Here is a 21128-nt window from a genome sequence, read left to right on the forward strand (position 1 = left end):
TCTCCACTTTCCTGCACTATCCCCATATCCCTTAATTCCCTTAGTATTAAAAAATCTATCAATCTCTGTCTTGAATATACTCAGCGACGGAGCCTCCACAGCCCTCTGGGGTAGAGAATTCCAAAGATTCACCACCCTCTGAGTGAAGAAATTTCTCCTCATCTCAGTCCTAAATGGCCGACCCCTTATTCTGAGACTGTGACCCCTGGTTCTAGACACCTCAGCCAGGGGAAACATCCTCCCTGCATCTACCCTGTCAAGCCCTGTAAGAATTTTGTATATTTCAATGAGATCACCTCTCATTCTTCTAAACTCTAGAGAATATAGGCCTAGTCTACTCAATCTCTCCTCATAGGACAATCCCCCCCATCCCAGGAACCAGTCTGGTGAACATTGGTTGAACTCCCTCTATGGCAAGTATATTCTTCGTTAGGTAAGGAGACCAAAACTATACACAATACTCCAGGTGGGGTCTCACCAGGGCCCTATCTCATCTCACTAAGGAAGGGACAAATAAGCAACAGGCAGCCCCAGAACTCAAACATTCGATCTTCTGATTAGGTCACAGTTAGGTCACCCAGACAGCTACTAGGTACCTCTAACACCCTGCAAAAGTCTAGCCCCCACCGCCCTCCCCAATATGGCTGAGCAAATTTATGCAGTTCTTCTTTTCGTGTCTTCCTGCTGTTCCCTTTGGGGAACAGTGTGAAGTAGTGGAAGGACTGCAGGATGATTAACAGTCTGCGTTAACGCTGCTTCCATGGCCGTAATCATCTTTATACCAGCTGGTAGGGTGGTTAGTCCTATACAGCGAGAGGGTTTATGGGCTCTCACAAACCATACGATGAGGGTGGGGGGCCATCGGATACAAGTATCCAGAATTCAAAGCCAGAGCTCCGACTCCATTTGCCAGGACTGTCTGGGGTGGGGTTCAAACCCTGCACTTTCTGGCCCAGAGACAGGAATGCTACCACTGCCCCGAAGGCTCACTCCTAGTGAGCAGCTGAACCACAAGGATTAGGAAGCTCCTTTGTTCAATCTCTGGTCTGTAATGAGTTAGCTGATCTCAGCCAGAGTGTCAATTGGACCACTACTGGGGTCGAGAGAAGAAATATTGACCAGGGTTCCGGCTCCCGATTGCTTTATGTGCAACTTCCACTGGACGTACGTGTTGTGTGGAATGTTGGGCAAGGACAGGATTGCGTTCTGCTGTAGCGGCCTCCACGGTAAGATAGCTTGCTGACCTTCACTCTGAGTCCCACAAATGACTTATGGCCATTTGAGCAAAGTATCAGTGGGTGATTGAAACCCATAGAACCAAACCCAACCTTCAAGTGAGGAAGGCAGGAAGAAAATCAATACTTGCTGTATCCAAACAACAACAACAAAAAAATCACTTACCTGCAGCTGAGGGTGAATGACCGCATTAATCTGTCCTTCTGAATCCCTGGGGAAATTGACTTTCTCAAAAGCTCTGTAAACGTCAAGGGTGCATGGAGGGAATTCCTTGCCTAGATGTAAATAAATATTGGGTGAGCGGGCTCTTGAATCTCACAAGCCGTTAAGAGCTACAAGGATGACCTCGGAGGTTGGATCAGGTTGACGGGGTCGGCCAGTGTTCTCACCATCTTTCCCCGATGAACCCCGTTAAAAAAGCAACTGGACAAGTATCTGGTTGAGAATAGGAGCAGAGTAAATCGAGACTCTTTACTCTACGGGACACTGCGAGGTGAAACTCGACTGGCGGTTGTGCAAAATGGGCGATAGCAAATGGGCAGCGCATTTTACACTTTGCCCAATTCTCTTTTCCATTGAAGTCAATGGGGCACAATTATCGGCCGGGCGCAAAGATTAGCGCCTGGCGCTAATTATTGCCTCCGACTGCAAACTTGGCTTTTATCACCCCTGGAGCTGATTGGAGCGCTAAATCAGGCATTTCAAAACTGTCTTAAGGCGCAAAGGCTGAGGAGTGAGGCGCTACCTCAGAGCCCTGGTGAAGCTCATGTGATGTCAGTCAGCAATGGAACACAGACACACTGGCACCGGCCAGTTCTTAAAGGGGTGGGTCGATCTTACTCTCCAGCCACACCCTGCTCATTGCAGCCTTGAATCTCGGCCTGGAGAGACCTGTACATCAAATCTGCGGGAAAGGACAATGGAGAGGCCCAGGGAAAGAGCTCAGAGTGCAGCCCCCACAGTCTCTTCTAAATCGATACAAGGAAGGTCAAATCAAAATGAACCTGCAAAGTGCTGCTCAGTACCCAAAACTCCTTCATACAGCGTTGAATCTCTCCAGAAGTCTCTCTCTCTCTCAATGCGTGGTGCAAAAATGTCACCAACAAAAAAAGGCAGGAAGCGGTCGCCTTTAAATAGCGCTCCCCCAGTCCCTTCCCGACTGCAAAACGCTCCCCTCAACCTGTCGTTGCTAGCGGCAGGTGATAAGGCAGGGGGCGCCACTCAATATCCAGTCCAGTGCGCTACCGGGGCGTTGCGCACGCGACTGACGTCGCGATCTGCCGGTGTAGGCGATCGCGGCGGTAGTGTTTAGCGCCGCCGCAAAATGTCTAGTTAATTTCGTGAGCGGCGCAAACATCGCCGCGCACGGGCGCTCGTTGTTTTGCGCCCCATTAGCGCCCTTTTAAGGCGCTAACGGGAGGCGCAAACAACGGAATTTTTCCCCCAGAGTCTCTTATGCTGGCAATTTACCTTTTCTCCCCTTCATTTTAGATTTCCCACTTTATCTACCATTTTCCATTTGAGAGGGCAGAGAGACAACCTGCACCCTGGACCAATGCCATTCTTAAATTGGCTGCTTAAAGAAAAAAGTATTTATATTGTGCCTGTTACGTCCTCAGGACACCCCGGACACACTTCACAGTGAATAGTCACTGTTGCCATGTAAGGACACACCGCTGCCAATTTGTACACAGTAAGGTCATACGAACAACAATGAGATAAATAACTAATACAAAAGCAAAATACTGCGGATGCTGGAAATCTGAAATAAAACCAGCAAACGCTGGAAATACTCAGCAGGTCAGGCAGCATCTGTGGAGAGAGAAACAGAGTTAACGTTTCAGGTCGATGACCCTTCATCAGAACTGGAAAAAGTTAGAGATGTAACAGATTTTAAGCAGGGGGCAGAGGAGGGGATAACTAACTAGATAATCTGTTTTACTGGTGTTAGTTAAGGGAAAAGTGTTGCCCAGGACACCAGGATAACCCCGTGCTCTTCTTCAAATAGTGGTACAGGACCTTTTGGGGGAAAAATTCGGTATCGACCCATTTGGGGCGCCATTATCGGCCATGCGCAAAGTTTAGCACCTGGCGCTAATTATCACCTCTGGAGGTGATTGGAGCGCTCAATCAGGTGCTTCACACCTGTCTTAAGGCGCAAAGGCCGAGGAACGAGGCGCTAACTCAGAGTGCTGGCGAAGCAAGGAAGGTCAAATCAAAATAAACCTGCAAAGTGCTGCTCAGTACTCAAAACTCCTTCACACAGCGTTGAATCTCTCCAGAAGTCTCTCTCTCTCTCTCTCTCTCAGAATGCGTGGTGCAAAAATGTCACCGACAAAAAAAGGCAGGAAGCGGTCGCCTTTAAAGAGCGCTCCCTCAGTCCCTTTCTGACTGCAAAACGCTCCCCTCAACCTGTCGTTGCTAGCGGCAGGCGGTAAGGCAGGGGGCGCCACTCAATATCCAGTCCGGGACGCTAACGGGGCGTTGCGCACTCGAATGACGTCATAATCTGCGGGTGTAGGAGATCGTGGCGGTAGTGTTTAGCGCCGCCGCAAAATGTCTAGTTAATTTTGCGAGCGGCGCAAACATCGCCGTGCCGGGGCGCTAGTTGCTTTGTGCCCCATTAGCGCCCTCTTAAGGCGCTAATGGGAGGTGCAAACAGCTGAATGTTTCCCCCTTTATGTCTACCTGAGTAGATAGATGGGATATTGGTTTAACATCTCATCTGAAAGATGGAAACCTTTCACACTGCAGCACTCCCTCAATACTGTGTCAGCCTGGATTATGTGCTCAAATCTCTGGAGTGGGGTTAAACTCACAACCTTCCGAGGTGAAAGCGGTACCACTGATCCAAGACTGACAATAGGTAGGACGGGGCTGTCTGGGATTAGTATCTCCTCAGTCTTCCATTCTGAGTTTTGCTGAGCCACTCCTTGATGACACATTCAAGACTGGGAACTTTATTGGGAATCATAGAGGGGAAACCACATCCTGTAGGGTTTCTGTAGAGGACTCCAGCCGGCCTGGTAACCTTCAGATCTCCAGGTGGAGTCGTTACATTACCCATTATGACTGGCATACGTCCCACAGTCGTTTCAACCAGAGGTTTGTTGTGGGGATGGTTGCATCTCACCACAGTGGAGTAATACATATTGTTGCAGCAAGCGGCAACAGTTGAACAAGACTACATGTTGTTGGGGGGGGGGGGGGTGGCGGGGGCAGGGAGGCTCGCTCTCAAGTGGGAAGGCCAAATAGGCACAGACTTATGTCTATAGGAATTATGAAGCCTCTCATGTTCGCTGTGACCTACCAGACTACAGTTCAAAACAGCGGAACGTAGGGGTATTTCTGAGCTTTTTGTAGGTTTCTTTGGTCTAGTGGCAAATATGGTTCAAAGGGGGTGAGGGGAATGTATGAATGTATGTACAGGGTTTTGTTGTGGAAAAAGATATAGTTCTGGGGGTAGGTGGGCGGCTGGGGGGGGGTGGTGGTGGGGGGAAGGGGAGAGGAGGTTGCCTCACAGCCGGGCTTTTAGAGCCTGGCTAAGACATGGAGGGAGTGTTTAGTTTGCCAATAACAGTACAGGATTGATTTCCTACATTACAACAGCGACTACACATCAAAAATACTTCATTGGCTGTAAAACGCTTTGGGGCGTCCTGAGGCTATGAAAGGGGCTATAGAAATGCAAGTCATAAGAGCATAAGAAACAGGAGCAGGAGTCGGCCAATTGGCCCCTCGAGCCTGCTCCGCCATTCAATAAGATCATGGCTGATCCAATCTTGGCCACTTTCCCGCTCTCTCCCCATACCCCTCGACTCCCCTGTAGTTCAAAAATCTGTCAATCTCCACCTTGAATATATTCAATGACTCCGCCTCCACAGCTCTCTGGGGTAGAGAATTTCAAAGATTCACGACCCTCTGAGAGAAGAAGTTCCTCCTCATCTCCGTCTTAAATGGGTGCCCCCTTATTCTGAAACTGTGCCCCCTAGTTCTAGATTCCCCCATGAGGGGAAACATCCTCTCTGCATCTACCTTGTCGAGCCCCTTCAGAATCTTATATGTTTCAATAAGGTCCCCTCTCATTCTCCTAAACTCCAATGAATATAGGCCCAACCTGCTCAACCTTTCGTCATACGTCAACCCCGTTTTCTAGCTCCATTCCTGTGGTGAGGGTACCTGGCCCGCCACGTGCGCAGGTCAGAAAATCGTGGGCCGCTGCCTGTAATTCTGTGATCCGCACTTGCAGCAGGCCAGCTACCTATCCATGGGTAAGGACTCCGAACATCTACCCTTAGAAGTCACACTGGGTGGGGTGAATTTTGTCTGCCAGCTGTAGGACGGGGATAATCTGGCCCCTGTCAAAGAGCCGGCTTACCATGGTGGCCTTTTCAGACAAATATTTGCGGCGCAATAATGATCAGTCAGCTCCTCTTATGGTCGGACAAAGGCATTGCTGGTTCTGGGAAGGGCAAAGTGCCAACTTGTGTCAGAGCCCGGCCACCGTTCCAGGACTGAGTAACTATATGAAAATATATGAGCGCTGGAGCAAAGAGTGAAGGGTTTGCGCACTGTGAGTAATCAGCATTTTAAAAGCGGTCATTATCCGGCTGGTCAATGAGGATGCCATGGTGCCTGCGTTACACGCACGTGCTGAGTTAAGTCCCACCTTCATTGTAGAAATGTGTGAAATCCAAGGCAGTATTAACCAGCTTCCGCATGTTTTCTAAAATATTGGCCCTGATCACTCCTTGAGGTTGAGGACCTATTTCAAGACCTGTAGGAGGGAGACAAAAAATAAAACAAACAGGTAAGTGATGGGGATTAGAGGCAAGGCACGTTTTGAAATTTTGAGATCCTGTAACATTTCAAAAGACTAGAGGCTGAATTTTCCGACGGCTTTAAAGGCAGTTTCTGGGAAGATGGGAGTGGGAAATGTGGCAGGCTCCATTTCAGCAGCTTTACCAACCCCTGTTGCCACTTCCAGGAATTTTGTGCTGGAAATGACAGCGGGCACTAAATATTCCCACCCATATTTGGTGGGCATCATCTCCCATCATTATTGCTTTGGCAATGCTGGCATTAGGCCACATTGTCTGGTGCCACACCAACCCGCACTATCGCCCATGGGGCACTACCCTCCATGGGTGACCTGGCAGCAGTGCAAAAAACCACCTGGAGCCTGCCACAAACATCGAAATGAGCCTGAGAAGATCCATTGGGGCCAGAGCGCAGGAGAACAGGAGGGTGCAAAGCTGGCCCTGTCAGTGACTCCTGCCCGATAGGAAAATCTGGCCTTAGGTTTGCAAAATGTGATTTCTGGAGAGATAGAATGTCATTGAATCAGGTGCAAATGCACAGTTATGTATATGACCTGTTAGTTGTATCATTGGCTGTTTCCACATCGGAATGGGGAAAATCCAGTGGGTTTAGGGTTACCAACTCTGATTGGACATATTCCTGGAGGGTTCATCATGTGACCTCCTTCCTCCAACTGCCCTGCTCACAAAGAGCCCTTTTTCCCCATCCCCAATACTTTTTTTATACTTAATTGTCTGTAAAGCGCTTTAGGACGAGCCGAGGCCGTGAAAGGCGCTATATTTTTAAAAATTCATTTGCAGGATGTGGGCATCGCTGGCAAGGCTGACATTTATTGCCCATCCCTAATTGCCCTCGAGAAGGTGGTGGTGAGTTGCCTTCTTGAACCTCTGCAGTCCGTGTGGTGAAGGTGCTCCCACAGTGCTGTTAGGGAGTTCCAGGATTTTGACCCGGCGACTGTGATTGCAAATCTTTCCTTTTTCTTTATTTTCGATTGTTTGTACTATTTACTTACAGAATTCTGTGCACTCCTGAATGTGTCGAATGCTAGAATGACTGACCGCTGACAAAATTCCTATGTTTTAAGGAAACTTTCCTCTTTGAAGTTGAAAGCAATTTCTCTTAAGATTGACCTTGGCAAACAAGAGTCTTAGCAATGTAACATCTTGGTGGAAGTCGAATAATGGCCTGGGTTAGACTCATCTCTCGCCTGCAGTTTTCAGGCATCTCAGCCAGAATACTTGCACGTGACAGCAATTGGAAATTGCATTAAGACCATTGTAAAAGTAGCTAGAGAGGGTGCAGGTCTTTTTTTTTAAAATTCATTTTTATGGGATGTGGGTGTCGCTGGCCAGGCCAGCAATTATTGCCCATCCCTAATTGCCCTCGAGAAGGTGGTGGTGAGCCGCCTTCTTGAACCGCTGCAGTCAGTGTGGTGAAGGTACTCCCACAATGCTGTTGGGGAGGGAGTTCCAGGATTTTGACCCAGCGACCGTGATTGCAAATCTTTCCTTTATCTTTATTTTTGATTGTTTGTACTATTTTATGCTGTGCTGTCTTTTCAGCACCCGAGATGTTGTGAGAAAAGGTGAATTACAAAGGTTAAATGTTGCATTTGCAATGATAGTGCAAACATGAATTAAAGGAACCTTTGCTCATTATCACAGTTGACAAACTGGGAAATTGCTGCCATAAAAAAGCGTTAATTCACTTGGGGGATCCTAATTAGTACTGAGAAAGGGATGGAAATGTTAAACGCTTTCAGAATTCAGCCACAGTTTCCATCAAAAAATCAATTAATGTGGAGTTTTAACAAAGGTTCATAGAGCTGGCTATGCAAAGTGAGTTAAGGAATTGTGTATATTTGTACAAAATATAACATATACACTGGCACAAGTGGAGGGAATAATCAGGCTCTAAGTCCAATTGCCAGTGCATTCAGAGTGAACTACATTGTGATATCAACTGATCACATTTTATCGTATTATATTGGCAGAATCCTCAATTCCCCCTATTTCTGTTTCCACAGAGGTCTGAGAAAGAGGTTCTCCACCCTATCAGTTCTGGATGGTGCCTTATTGGGAAAAGGAGGCAAAAAAAAGCACACTGTCTACAGAAGCTCTCTCTCTCTCTCGACAAACTGCTCGAGTTATTTTCACCATGTGGATGCAGAGAAGCCTGGACGAGAACTCTAATTGGCAGTGGTTGTATATTATCGAGGGATGCCCTGCACCAGTTATTACACAAGACCTTTTCACTGCAGCCAAACTCAATCCCGACATCATCTGTATTTCCTCCAATAAAGAGTAATGCTGCTTGTTTGAATTGTTGGGGAAGTCAGAGAGCCTGTGGCACACTGCCTTTCTGAGCAGATGCATGTGCTCAGAAATCTCCTGCCCTAGTTATAATCAGCTGGTGTAAGTCAGTTCCCCAACCCTTCCTGTTACAGTACAGGAGTCGGCATTTGACTAACTGCAGAGATCCCATTTCTTAACACTGTACCCTGGACTCCCCGCCCGTCTCCTGTTTAAACTCTTGTGAGGTGACTGGTTTGTGACAGAGGATTGACTTTAAACAGATGCAGCCACAGCACAGCTACACGGCAGTGGATTTCCCGCGGAGGGGCTGTCCGACTTCCCCCCCCCCGGTCATTAAAACAGACGCGCTCACTCCTCACTGGCTTCGGCGAACTAGATTTGGAATGGTGCCTTTTCAGAGGACAAGCTGCAGCCTCGGTGCGCGCTGATCCATTTACCTTGCAGGCGCACTATGTTATCGGGGCTTGGCTTTAGGAAGAGAGAAAAAAAACACGGGTAGCGTCAGGGCGGTTCAGAGGGGATTGGCTGAACTGAAGAGGTTTTGTACAGTCGTGACCAGTGCAGGGCAGTATAATTACTGCTAGTCAGAGGGCTTACTTTATGTTTTTTCTGCAGGTACTACCTGAAAAAGAAAAGCAATGAGCACTTTTCCACTCAGCAGTGCTTCTGAAGCCCAATTTTCAGAGTGCATAACTTTGGTGGGTAGCTTCAAAAGCCAACAGTACTTAGAATTACTAGTATTTACAATGCAGAAAACAGGCCATTTGGCCCAACTGGTCGGTGCTGGTGTTTATGCTCCACACGAGCCGCCTCCCACACTATTTCACCCTATCAGCACATTCTTCTATTCCTTTCTCTCTCTCTCTCGTGTACTTATCCAGCTTCGCATCCGTGCTATTCGCCTCAACCACTCGCTGTGGTAGCGAGTTCCACATTCTAACCACTCTCTGGGTAAAGAAATTTCTCCCGAATTCCTTATTGGTGACTTGTCTTATATTGATGACACCTAGCTTTGGTCTCCTCCCCCACCCCCCGACAAGTGGAAACATCTATACTGGGAAACGATAGGCTGCTGCCTGCAATTTCTGTCGTGTGTGGCCAGCAGGCAAGCTCAGAAGACCGCCTGTCTGTAGAAAAGGTACTTTTTTTTGGGGGGTGGTGGGGAGGGGGGCGGATGACGTCAACATTGTCTCTTTCTATGTCTTCTCTCCTTACATAACCACATCCCCCATGAGCTATGCACCATCTAGGGCTAAGAGGCAGGACAACTTGCTCCCTGCCCTCTGCCAGTGTCATCAAGAATTAGCAGCAAGGAGGAGTGTGGCCTGGTGATTGGCTCTCTTCGTTTCTTTCCTTACATAGAAACATAGAAGATAGGAGCAGGCGTAGGCCATTTGGCTCCTCGAGCCTGCTTCGCCATTCAATGAGATCATGGCTGATCATCCAAATTCAGTACCCTGTTCCTGCTTTCTCCCCATATCCCTTGATCCCCTTAGCCTTAAGAAATATATCTAACTCCTTCTTGAATATATTTAATGAATTGGCCTCAACTGCCTTCTGTGGTAGAGAATTCCACAGGTTCACCACTCTCTGGGTGAAGAAATTCCTCCTCATCTCTGACCTAAATGGCTTACCCCTTATCTTTAGACTGTGACCCCTGGTTCTGGACTCCCCCGCCATCGGGAACATCCTTCCTGCATCTAGTCTGTCTAGTTCTGATAGAATTTTTTAAGTTTCAATGAGATCCCCTCTCATTCTTCTAAACTCCAGCGAGTATAAGCCCAATTGACCCAATCTCTCCTCATACGTCATTCCTTACTCTTCCTATGTGGATTTGCCCAGTTTCTGTTCAGCAGTTCCCTCGTAGCAACCCAGCCTTTGTGAGCATGAACCCACATTCGTTCACTTCAAGGCCTATGTAGTGGTCCGACGTGCTGTACCATCTCACTGCCAATAAGGTGCTGCTGAATGACGGGTGGGCTCGGACCGTTCTTGAAATCAAGCACAAATTTTAAAAGCTTCCAGTACCACAAGTCCCAATCCAGGATTTGAGCTTGTGATCGGGGCTGACACTCCGCTGCAGTACTGAGGGAGTGCTGCATTGCTGGAGGCATCCACTTTCAGATGGGACATTAAGCTGCAGTCCCATCTGCCTGTTCGCGTGGATGTTAAAGATCCTGTGGCACTGTTCGAGGAAGGGCAGGGAATTCTCCCAGTGTCCTGCTATCATTACTTCCACCACCATCAAAAACCAAGTGACTGACCTCATTGCTGTTTGCGGAATGTTGCTGGTACAGAGTGGCTACCCTGCTTGCCTCCAGATATCAGTCTCGGCTCAGTGGTAGTCCTCTCACTCTCAGAAGGTTGTGGGTTCAAATCCCACTCCAGAGACTTCAGCACTGACCATGCTGACACTTCAGTGTAGTACTGAGGGAATGCTGCCGTTTAGAAATCGAGGCCCTCTCAAGTAGATGTTAAAGATCCCATGACATTATTTGATGAACAAAAGGAGAGTTTTCCCAGTGTCCTGGCCTCAATGAATCATAAAATAGGATCAGAGAATGGTTACAGCACAGAAAGAGGCCATTCGGCCCGTCGAGCCCGTACTGGCTTTCTGCAAGACCACTTCAGCTCGCCCCACTCCCTCACCCTTTCCCTGTAACCCTGCAATTTTTTTCCCCTTCAGGTACTTATCCAATTCCCTTTCGAAAGCCATGATTAAGTCTGCCTCCACCACCCTTTCAGGCAGTGCATTCCAGATCCTAACCACTTGCTGAGTAAAAAAGTTTTTCCTCATGTCGCCTTTGGTTCTTTTACCAATCACCTTAAATCTGTGTCCTCTGGTTCTCGACACCTCCGCCAATGGGAACAGTTTCTCTCTCTCTACTCTGTCCAGACCCCTCATGATTTTGAACACCTTGATCAAATCTCCTCCCAACCTTCTCTGCTCTAAGGAGAACAACCCTGGAATCATTCTCGTAAATCTTTTCTGCACCCTCTCTAAGGCCTTCACATCCTTCCTAAAGTGCGGTGCCCAGAATTGGACACAATACTCCAGTTGAGGCCGAACCAGTGTTTTATAAAGGTTCATCATAACTTCCTTGCTTTTGTACTCTATGCCTCTATTTATGAAGCCCAGTATCCCGTATGCTTTTTAAATCGCTTTCTCAACCTGCCCTGCCACCTTCAACGATTTGTGCACATATACCCCCAGGTCTCTCTGTTCATGCACCCCCTTTAGAATTGTACCCTTTAGTTTATATTGCCTCTCCTTGTTCTTCCTACCAAAAAGTATGAACATCACTTAAAAAAATCTGTGCATGGGAGCTTGTTGTGAGCTAATTGGCTGCCATCTTTTCCTACATTATAACAGTGACTACCCTTCAAAAAAAGTAGTACTTAATTGGCTGTGAAATGTTTTGGGGACGTCATGTGGTTGTGAAAGGCACTCTATAAATGCAAGCTCTTTTCTTTTACATGTCAGTCGCTGGACTTCAAAAGTAATTCATTGCATGAAGCACTTAGAGAGGCTCTGAAAATGCGATAAGGAACTACATAAATGTAAGCATTTCTCTGTAAAAAATATGAATTATAATATGATAGCAAAATACTGCGGATGCTGGAAATCCAAAATAACAGAAAACGCTGGAAAAACTCAGCAATATTATATGAATTATAAGATGTTTATTACAGTTCCCTATTGCATTTTTACCAGGTCCATTAAAATGAATGGATAGGACATCATGAAATGGGCACATGCCCGAATTCCCAATGTACACTCTCAGAGCGAGAGACTCTGTGTTGTGGGCACTAAACCTGCCATTTGAATCCACTTATCTTCTCATAACGCAGGCTTCAACATACTTAGACTGCCAGATCTGATGTGTGGATCGCCTGACTGATTACCAGTAAAATGATGGAGTTTCTGCTCTTAAGTAAAGGACAGCTTTCCCAAACTGGAGTCACCATCTTTCTTACTGAGGTATTCTCACACGCCCGAGCTTGATGCTTACCGACAGAGTGCTTCGCAACAGTTCGTATTGCACCGTATTGGACCGCAGGGTTTTCGAGCAGCAGCACGTTACAAGTACCAGGTGTCAAAGTATTCTGGATAGGAAAGATCACAGAAGTTATCAATATCGTTTAAATCAGTTAAATTCATTCTAGTTCTCTATGGAGAAAATATATCATAATATACAGAAGTAAAACAGTTTTATTAATTCATTTAATGAAGTTTTTTGATCCAATTTTAAAAGTTTTTTTTCTCCGTGTGAAGGTTCCTTATGATATGCACTGTCCTCCAACTCACTGGTGGTGGAGAAACTACTGCTAGGTCTTGCCAATGTAGCTGTGTAATATCAGTAACAGCAACTTGCATGTAATGTAAAAAAAAGTCCTAAGAGGCATCACAGAAGTGTAATCAGATAAAAATTGACACCTAGGTATTGAGCCGTATTTTGCGACCCCTACGGGTGTGTACGAGGTGCGCATGCGCCCAGGGGGGTTCGCGCCAGTGCCAGGTTTAGGCCTGCGAAGCACATGCGCTGAAACCCGGTACAGTACTTGCGATCTATCAAGAATCTTCTTGACTGATCCTCCGCATCCCCAGGAGACGGGCCTCTGTGGCTGGAGAGTTGCGCTATTTGCACAACTTCCGCCCGCCGAAAGGCCGTGGAATTCATACGTCTGGTAAAAGTGGGCGTAAGGCCTGCTTTTACCAGCATAAGAGTTTAAAAAAATAGAAAAATAAAATGTTATCACTCACTTACACATTAAAAACCCTATCCAATAAGGTAAGTTTATTTTTAGCCCCATTAAAACAAATAAAAATGTTTTCAAAGAATTAAATTTATGTTTGAAATATTTAATTAAATGCCACTTTAATTAATTTTATATATGTAATAAAAAAAAATTATTTCATGTGTTCGTGTATTTTTTAAGTCATCCCCATTCATACTTATGACAGTTCCATACGTTCGGAATCTCCGTAAGTATGAATGGGGATTCGCTTCTTTCATTGGTTGGGCTGGCCCACGTGATCCCAGGGGCGCTTGCGAACCACATGCGCCTCTGGGATATGTGGGCCTCTTCGCATTTCTACCCAGAGAGGCCCAGGATCGCAAGCCTCTGTATCTCCCGGACCACCAGGTAAATGCGTAGAAAACTTGATGATCGGAGCCTCCAATCGCAAATTCAGGCCCAATAGGACAGGTGACTTACAGATTGTTCAAAGAGGTTGGTTTTAAGTGGCATCTTAAAGGAGGAGATTGAGAGAGGCAGAGAGGTTTAAAGAGAGAATTCCTGAGCTTCGGGTCTAGATGGCTGAAGTCAAGGCTGCCAATGGTGAGGCGAAGGAAGTGGGGAAATACACAAGGGGCCAGAGTTGGAAGAACGGAGAGTTCTCGGATAGTTTTAAGGCTGGAGGAGGTTACAGAGCTAGAGCGAGGCAGGCCATGAGGAGATTTAGAGAGGTACTGGGGTACTGCAGGCCAATGTAGGTCACCGAGCACAGGGCGATGGTAGAGTGTGAGGTAGGATACAGGCAGCAGAGTTCTGGATGAGCTGAAGTTTATAGAGGGTGGTGGATATGAGTTTGACCGTTTTTTCCTAAAAATATAACTGAAAGCATACTTGTGGTGGAGATATACTGCATTAAAAAAAGTAATTTTTCTTTGTTCAAGCTCTTTCCCCAAGAGATAAAGGTAACACAGCGAGGTAATGACTCTGTAAAGTGTTGGTCACTTTGCAATGTCCCACAGAAATGCTCACAAATTTCTATCGGTGCAGCATGATTTGCTGCCCAAGTAACACAGTTTTGCAAAGACATTCCCAGAGGCAATGAAAATGCTGGCTTGTGAACTGAACCACCCCCACAATGTCTCCAATCTCCGCTCCTACCTCAGCTCCTCCACTATTCAAACCGTATACATGTTTTTTGTCAGCCCCAGACTTGAATGCTCCTGGACTCGAATACACAACTCCAACTGGTCATTCACACACTCTAACTGATCCAATGCTCTGCTGCCTGTATCTTACCTTGCTCATCCGTCACCCTCTCCTACCTGACCTACATGGGCTCCCTGTCCATTAATGGATTCAAATTTAAAATCCTTGTCCTCTATCTTCAAATCCCTCCATTGGCTTACCCCACCCTATCGCTATAATCTCCTCCAACCCTGAAACCTCTCCTGGATGCTCCAGCGCTCTGACTCTGGCCTTTGTGAATCCCTGTACTTTTTGTCCCACCACTGGTGGCAGAGCCTTCAGCTGCCGACAGCCCTGTCCTCTGGAATTCCCACCCTAAACCACTCTGGCCCTGCCTTTCTCTCTACCTTTAAAAACTTTCTTAAAACCCATCTTTTCATCCAATTTTTCCTCCCAAATTCATGATCTGATTGTGGTCATTAAACCCACAGCCCTAACGATATAACTGAGGGGATATCTTACATAGAATTTACAGCACAGAAACAGGTATTTGGCCACACTGATCTGTGCCAATTGGCTGAGGGAAGTCAGCTTAAGGCAGGTGGCTCATGTAAGAAAATAAAGTGGGAAAATAGCCAATTTTAATTGACAAAGAAGAAAGCATGCACAGCGTAATCAGGGTTGTCCCACTGAGAGCACCTACCTTAATATAATGAATCATCTGGATGGTAAAGTCATCCTCGGAAGTCTTCATAATCAGACAGTTTCCCATGTTGGAGGTAGTGTTGTGAAGATCTAAAGCAAGATCATAGGCATTCTCGCTGTCTTTTGGTCCAAACAAACGGTTTATCTCCTGGGCTATTTTAACTTCATAAGGCATGGAGTCACTCTGCGGCATGCTGTTGTGTGCAAAGTTTTTTTTTAAAAAGCAAGTTAATAAAATAATAATAATCAGCTAGGTCTTGTTCCATTTGATGTCAGGGCTCATAGGTGTGCATCCCAATCTGCACCGCAAATACAGTTTGCTACAAAGTGAATGAAGTAATCTATCCTGCCCCAACAATTCGCCATGGGCCATCTCTATTGCCGTGTGCAGTGCAGAAGGGGAACAGATACAGCAATGTGGTGATTTGCACTGATTTGGCCCCCCTTCCTGTGGGGAAAAGCTCTATTCTTGCTCTCGGTGTCTGTATAACGACACAGTTGAGATTGGGAACTCACTAGGAGAGGATTGTCAGACGCAAACTGCCTTCTTTCACTCTGTGGTGCGGTTCACTGGACCTCCAACGTGCTAGGTCATTATGTTAGTGACCTGGTTTTATTTTTAAAAAGTAAACAATTCTTGGTAGGCAAGGGGATACCGGTACCAAAAACTGCCTTCAAATGTGACGCATTTGCCATGTGATGCATTTACCAGGTACCAGGATCTATACCAGTCTGCCGACTCCTTACGTAGCTGGCAAACGTCCTGACTGCACTGCATTAGATTGAGCCAGTGGAGTAGAGCAGTCGGGAGCTTTGCTTGCAGTATCGGGAGTTGTGCGCTGGCGCAGGTTAGCTGATAGGGATAGATGGGGGAGAGCTGTATGGTGTACACTTTGGGCTGCTTACCCAGAAATGCCTTAATGATAACTGGCAAGAGAAACAAACAAGATACGGCGGGTAGGGGCAGATTATCGAAGGAGTTTGAAGCAGAGCTACATCACAGCTAATCTGGGAATACTCAATGCTCTTACTGGACTCAGTAGGAACATTGAGCCCGTGTAAAAACCCTAGCTCTGTGTCACTGTCGTTCATTATTCACTGTTATGTCTCTCACACACATCACACACACACATCATTACATACAAGATCTAGAAATTAAATATTCATAAATTGTGTAAATATTGATGCTTTCACAAAGCCAGCACTGCTGAACAGACTGAAATAGAACGATGGTGAAACACCAGACTTAATTTCTATTCTGATTAAATGTAATGTCGTGTGTTTTTGTAGTTACTTGACTTCAGAGTCAGTTGCTGTTCCTCCCTGCGCTCCCAGGGCACCCTGATCAATTACACCCGTTTTGTAAGGAATGGCTGGGATCCCATGCTTGTGACCCATGGTAAGCTAATATGAAGCAGCTGTGTTTAAGATCCAGCTCTGTGCTGGTGATTCTGGTGTGACCTGAAGGGCCGGATTTAGTTTGTGAATTTATTTCCATTGCAACAGTCAGTCTCACAGGAGAGCTCATTTGGTTAAACACACCAAGCATTTTCTACGACCTCCTGGCTTCACACGGGGTGGGGGGGAGGGGGCAGAAACTGTTAAGAATTACAAAGAGCCACAATGACTGGTCATAGTTAAGACCTGAGTACAGATTCCACAATTCTCTCATTCATTTCTGCCTCATCCCATAGTCGACGAGAAGACGCACAATGTGTTAAAAAAAACACGGTGGACGCCTCATGACGGTGATTCCACTGCCTGGTGGGGAACACTGGCATAGAAAGAAAGAAAGACTTGCATTTATATAGCGCCTTTCACTACCACCGGACGTCTCAAAGCAGTTTACAGCATTACTGTTGTAATGTGGGAAACGTGGCAGCCAATTTGCGCACAGCAAGCTCCCACAAACAGCACTGTGACAATGACCAGATAATCTGTTTTTGTTATGTTGGTTGTGGGATAAATATTGGCCAGGACACCAGGGATAACTTCGCTGCTCTTCTTCGAAATAGTGCCATGTGATCTTTTACATCCACCTGAGAGAGCAGACGAGGCCTCAGTTTAACATCTCATCCGAAAGACAGCACCATCCAACAGTGCAGCACTCTCTCAGCACTGCACTGGAGTGTCAGCCTAGCTTTATGTGCTCAAGTCCCTGGAGTGGGATTTGAACCCACAACCTTCTGACTCAGAGGCAAGTGTGCTACCCACTGAGCCACAGCTGACACATACAGAGCAGGAAAGCCCCATGGTTCATAGAAACATAGAAGATAGGAGCAGGAGTAGGCCATTCGGCCCCTCGAGCCTGCTCCGCCATTTAATGAGATCATGGCTGGTCATCCAAATTCAGTACCTTGTCCCTGCTTTCTCCCTATATCCCTTGATCCCTTTAGCCTTAAGAAATATATCTAACTCCTTCTTGAATATATTTAATGAATTGGCCTCAACTACCTTCTGTGGTAGAGAATTCCACAGGTTCACCACTCTCTGGGTGAAGAAATTCCTCCTCATCTCTGTCCTAAATGGCTTACCCCTTATCTATAGGCTGTGACCCCTGGTTCTGGACTCCACTGCTATCGGGAACATCCTTCCTGCATCTAGTCTGTCTGGTCCTGTTAGAATTTTATGGCCTAGAAATTCGGTGTGCTGCGCCACCAGTTAGCGCCTAAAGAGGGCGCTCAGTGGTTTTAGCGCCACTGGACGCGCCTCCCGCATGTTTAGCGGGGCGCTAATGGCGGCGTTAGCCTGTAGCGCTGCGCCGCCACCAATGACGTCATCGGTGTGCGCAGCGCCCCGCTACCGCCCCGATCGCGATATTTGGTCTTGTTGTACGAGGCCCCTTGGGTCAGAGCGATCATAATATGATAGAATTCTTCATTAGGATGGAGAGTGAAGTAGTTGACTCGGAGACTAGGGTCCTGAATTTAAATAAAGGAAACTACGATGGTATGTGACGCGAATTGGGTAGGATTGATTGGGGAATGTCACTCAAAGGGTTGACGGTGGATAGGCAATGGCAAACATTCAAAGACCGCATGGATGAACTACAGAAGTTGTTCATCCCAGTTTGGGATAAGAATAAAACAAAAAGGGTGACTCAACCGTGGCTAACAAGGGAAATTAGGGATAGCATAAGATCCAAGGAGAGGGCATATAAATTGGCCAGAAAAAGCGGTAACCCTGAGGATTGGGAGCAGTTTAGGATTCAACAAAGGAGGACAAAGGGATTAATTAAGAAGGGGAAAATAGAATATGAAAGTAAGCTTGCAGGGAACATAAAAACTGACTGTAAGAGCTTTTATAGATATGTGAAGAGAAAAAGATTAGTGAAATCAAGTGTAGGTCCCTTGCAGTCAGAAGCAGGGGAAGTTATAATGGGGACCAAAGAAATGGCCGACCAATTAAATGCATATTTTGGTTCTGTCTTCACAAAGGAGGACACAAATAACCTCCCAGAGATGTTGGAGAACATAGGGTCTGATGAGAGGGAGGAACTGAAAGAAATCAGTATTTGTAGGGAAATGGTGTTAGGGAAATTGACGGGATTGAAGGCCGATAAATCCCCAGGGCCTGATAATCTACATCCTAGGGTACTTAAGGAGGTGGCCCTAGAAATAGTAGATGCATTGCTGATCATCTTCCAAAATTCGCTGGAATCTGGAACTGTACCCATGGATTGGAGGGTAGCTAATGTTACCCCACTATTCAAAAAGGGTGGTAGAGAGAAAGCGGGGAATTACAGACCGGTAAGCCTGACATCGGTAGTGGGGAAAATGCTAGAGTCCATTATAAAGGATGTAATAGCTGAGCACTTGGAAAACAGTGACAGGATCTGTAAAGTCTGTAGGTATTATGGCGAATTAATACACAGACTACAAGAGTAACTTTAACAGGACTTTACTATTCGAAGGTCAGGGCGAATCTGCCCAATAAATCCTGACACAGCACTTATATACCGGTGTGGTCACCGTCGGTATTACAGTATACAGCAGCCAAGATAAAGTAGTGCCACACCTAAAATAGTTCTCTTAAAGGTGAACGGTTACATACAATAGTTCTCTTAAAGGTAGAACAGTTACATACACTACAGGATCGGATAAAGTCAACATGGATTTACAAAAGGTAAATCGTGCTTGACTAATCTACTGGAATTTTTTGAGGATGTAACTAGTAAAATAGATAAGGGAGAACCAGTGGATGTGTTGTATTTGGACTTTCAGAAGGCTTTTGATAAGGTCCCACATAAGACATTAGCATGTAAAGTTAAGGCACATGGGATTGGGGGCAAGGTATTGACTTGGATAGAGAACTGGTTGGCGGACAGAAAGCAGAGTAGGAATTAACGGGTCTTTTTCCGAGTGGCAGGCTGTGACTAGTGGGGTACCGCAGGGATCGGTCCTTGGACCCCAGCTATTCACAATATACATTAATGATCTAGATAAGGGAACTAGATGTAATATCTCCAAGTTTGCAGATGACACAAAGCTGGGTGGGCGTGTGTGTTGCGAGGAGGATACCGAGAAACTTCAGGATGATTTGGACAGGTTGTGTGATTGGGCAGAAGCGTGGCAGATGCAATATAACGTGGATAAATGCAAGGTTATCCACTTTGGTGTCAAAAACAGAAAGGCAGACTATTATCTGAATGGCAATAGATTGGGAGAAGGGGAAGTGCAACGAGACCTGGGTGTTTTTGTGCACCAGTCGCTGAAGGTAAGCATGCAGGTGCAGCAGGCGGTGAAGAAGGCAAATGGTATGTTGGCCTTCATAGCGAAAGGGTTTGACTACAGGAGCAAGGATGTCCTGCTGCAGTTGTACAGGGCCTTGGTGAGACCACACCTTGAGTACGGTGTGCAGTTTTGGTCGCCTTATCGGAGGAAGGATGTTCTTGCCATGGAAGGAGTTCAGCGAAGATTCAGAAGGCTGATCCCTGGGATGGCAGGAATGACGTATGATGTAAGAAAAAGGAGACTTACCATCAAGTAACTTTAAAGTAAGCTTTAAGTAACTTATAAACACACTATATACAAGAGAGGTCTTTACCATGCCTCTGGTAGAAGCCTCTTACAATATTGAACAGACCAGTATTTATACCAGTCCAACAGGAAGTGACACATGACAGGAAGTGAGGTATGTACACAGTTCATAGTTCACAGTTCACAGGAAGTGATGACATAACTTCCCGGAAGTTATTATTTTTATCACAACGTATGAGGAGAGATTGGGTCGATTGGGCTTATACTCGCTGGAGTTTAGAAGAATGAGAGGGGATCTCATCGAAACGTATAAAATTCTGACAGGTCTGGACAAACTAGATGCAGGTAGAATGTTCCCAATGGTCGGAGAGTCCAGAACCAGGGGTCACAGTCTAAGGATAAGGGGTAAGCCATTTCGGACAGAGATGAGGAAGAATTTCTTCACCCAGAGAGTGGTGAACCTGTGGAATTCTCTACCACAGAAGGCGGTTGAGGCCAAGTCTTTAAATATATTCAAGAAGGAGTTAGATATATTTCTTAGAGCTAAAGGTATCAAGGGATATGGGGAGAAGGCAGGTACGGGGTACTGAGTTTGGATGATCAGCCATGATCTCATCGAATGGCGGAGCAGGCTCGAGGGGCTGAATGGCCTACTCCTGCTCCTATCTTCTATGTTTCTATGTTAACGCCGATCGCAAATCGCACCCGGTACACGGGGCCTACCTGTGGTGGTAATGGCGCAAATTAAGGTGGAGGTGCGGGGCGGCAATTTTTTCGGTGGCCGCCTGCCAGCACCTCCGTCCCCGGCCTCCTGAACCCCCCCCGGGCAGTGCCGGCTGTGTCCCGAGAGCCTGGAACTTCTCTTCGGTGCCGGGCTCTTTTGCCGGCACTCGCGATCGTTCATCGCGCTGGTGCAGGCCCCTCCCCCTTAAGAAGGGGAGGAAGGCCTGCAGTACCGCAGCGCGCCGTGCCGCAGCGTGCGATATTCAGTTTCAGCGCCCCAAGAGGGACGCGGGGTGCCTCGATCAGCGCCCTGCGTCCCTCTTGGGGTGGTCAAGCTGAATTTCCGGCGGGCGCAACTGCTCCGTTCGCAGCGGTAATTCCGGCGCCCAGGCGAGCTTGGCGCCCCGTTTGGGGCTCCACCGAA

At 46.7% G+C, this 21128-nt stretch overlaps 1 protein-coding gene across 2 annotated transcripts in view; it reads right to left on the reverse strand.

The window, feature by feature from the left end:
* Positions 1 to 21128, reverse strand: part of aspa (aspartoacylase) — a 44506-nt gene that overhangs the window by 11113 nt on the left and 12265 nt on the right. For both annotated transcript variants that reach the window (XR_015073257.1, XM_085964854.1), the window contains exons 2-5: positions 15001 to 15196; positions 12386 to 12479; positions 5906 to 6013; positions 1402 to 1511 (exon numbers count right to left, since the gene is read on the reverse strand). Coding sequence is in view for 1 of the 2 variants with exons in the window: in XM_085964854.1 (XP_085820980.1) it covers positions 1402 to 1511; positions 5906 to 6013; positions 12386 to 12479; positions 15001 to 15196 (508 nt within the window). In the remaining variant the exon portion in view is untranslated. The remainder of the gene's footprint in view (positions 1 to 1401; positions 1512 to 5905; positions 6014 to 12385; positions 12480 to 15000; positions 15197 to 21128) is intronic.

Source organism: Somniosus microcephalus, chromosome 22, assembly GCF_052327205.1.
Source record: "Somniosus microcephalus isolate GS21.2 chromosome 22, FLI_Smic_1.0, whole genome shotgun sequence".
Classification (NCBI taxonomy): Eukaryota; Metazoa; Chordata; class Chondrichthyes; order Squaliformes; family Somniosidae; genus Somniosus; species Somniosus microcephalus.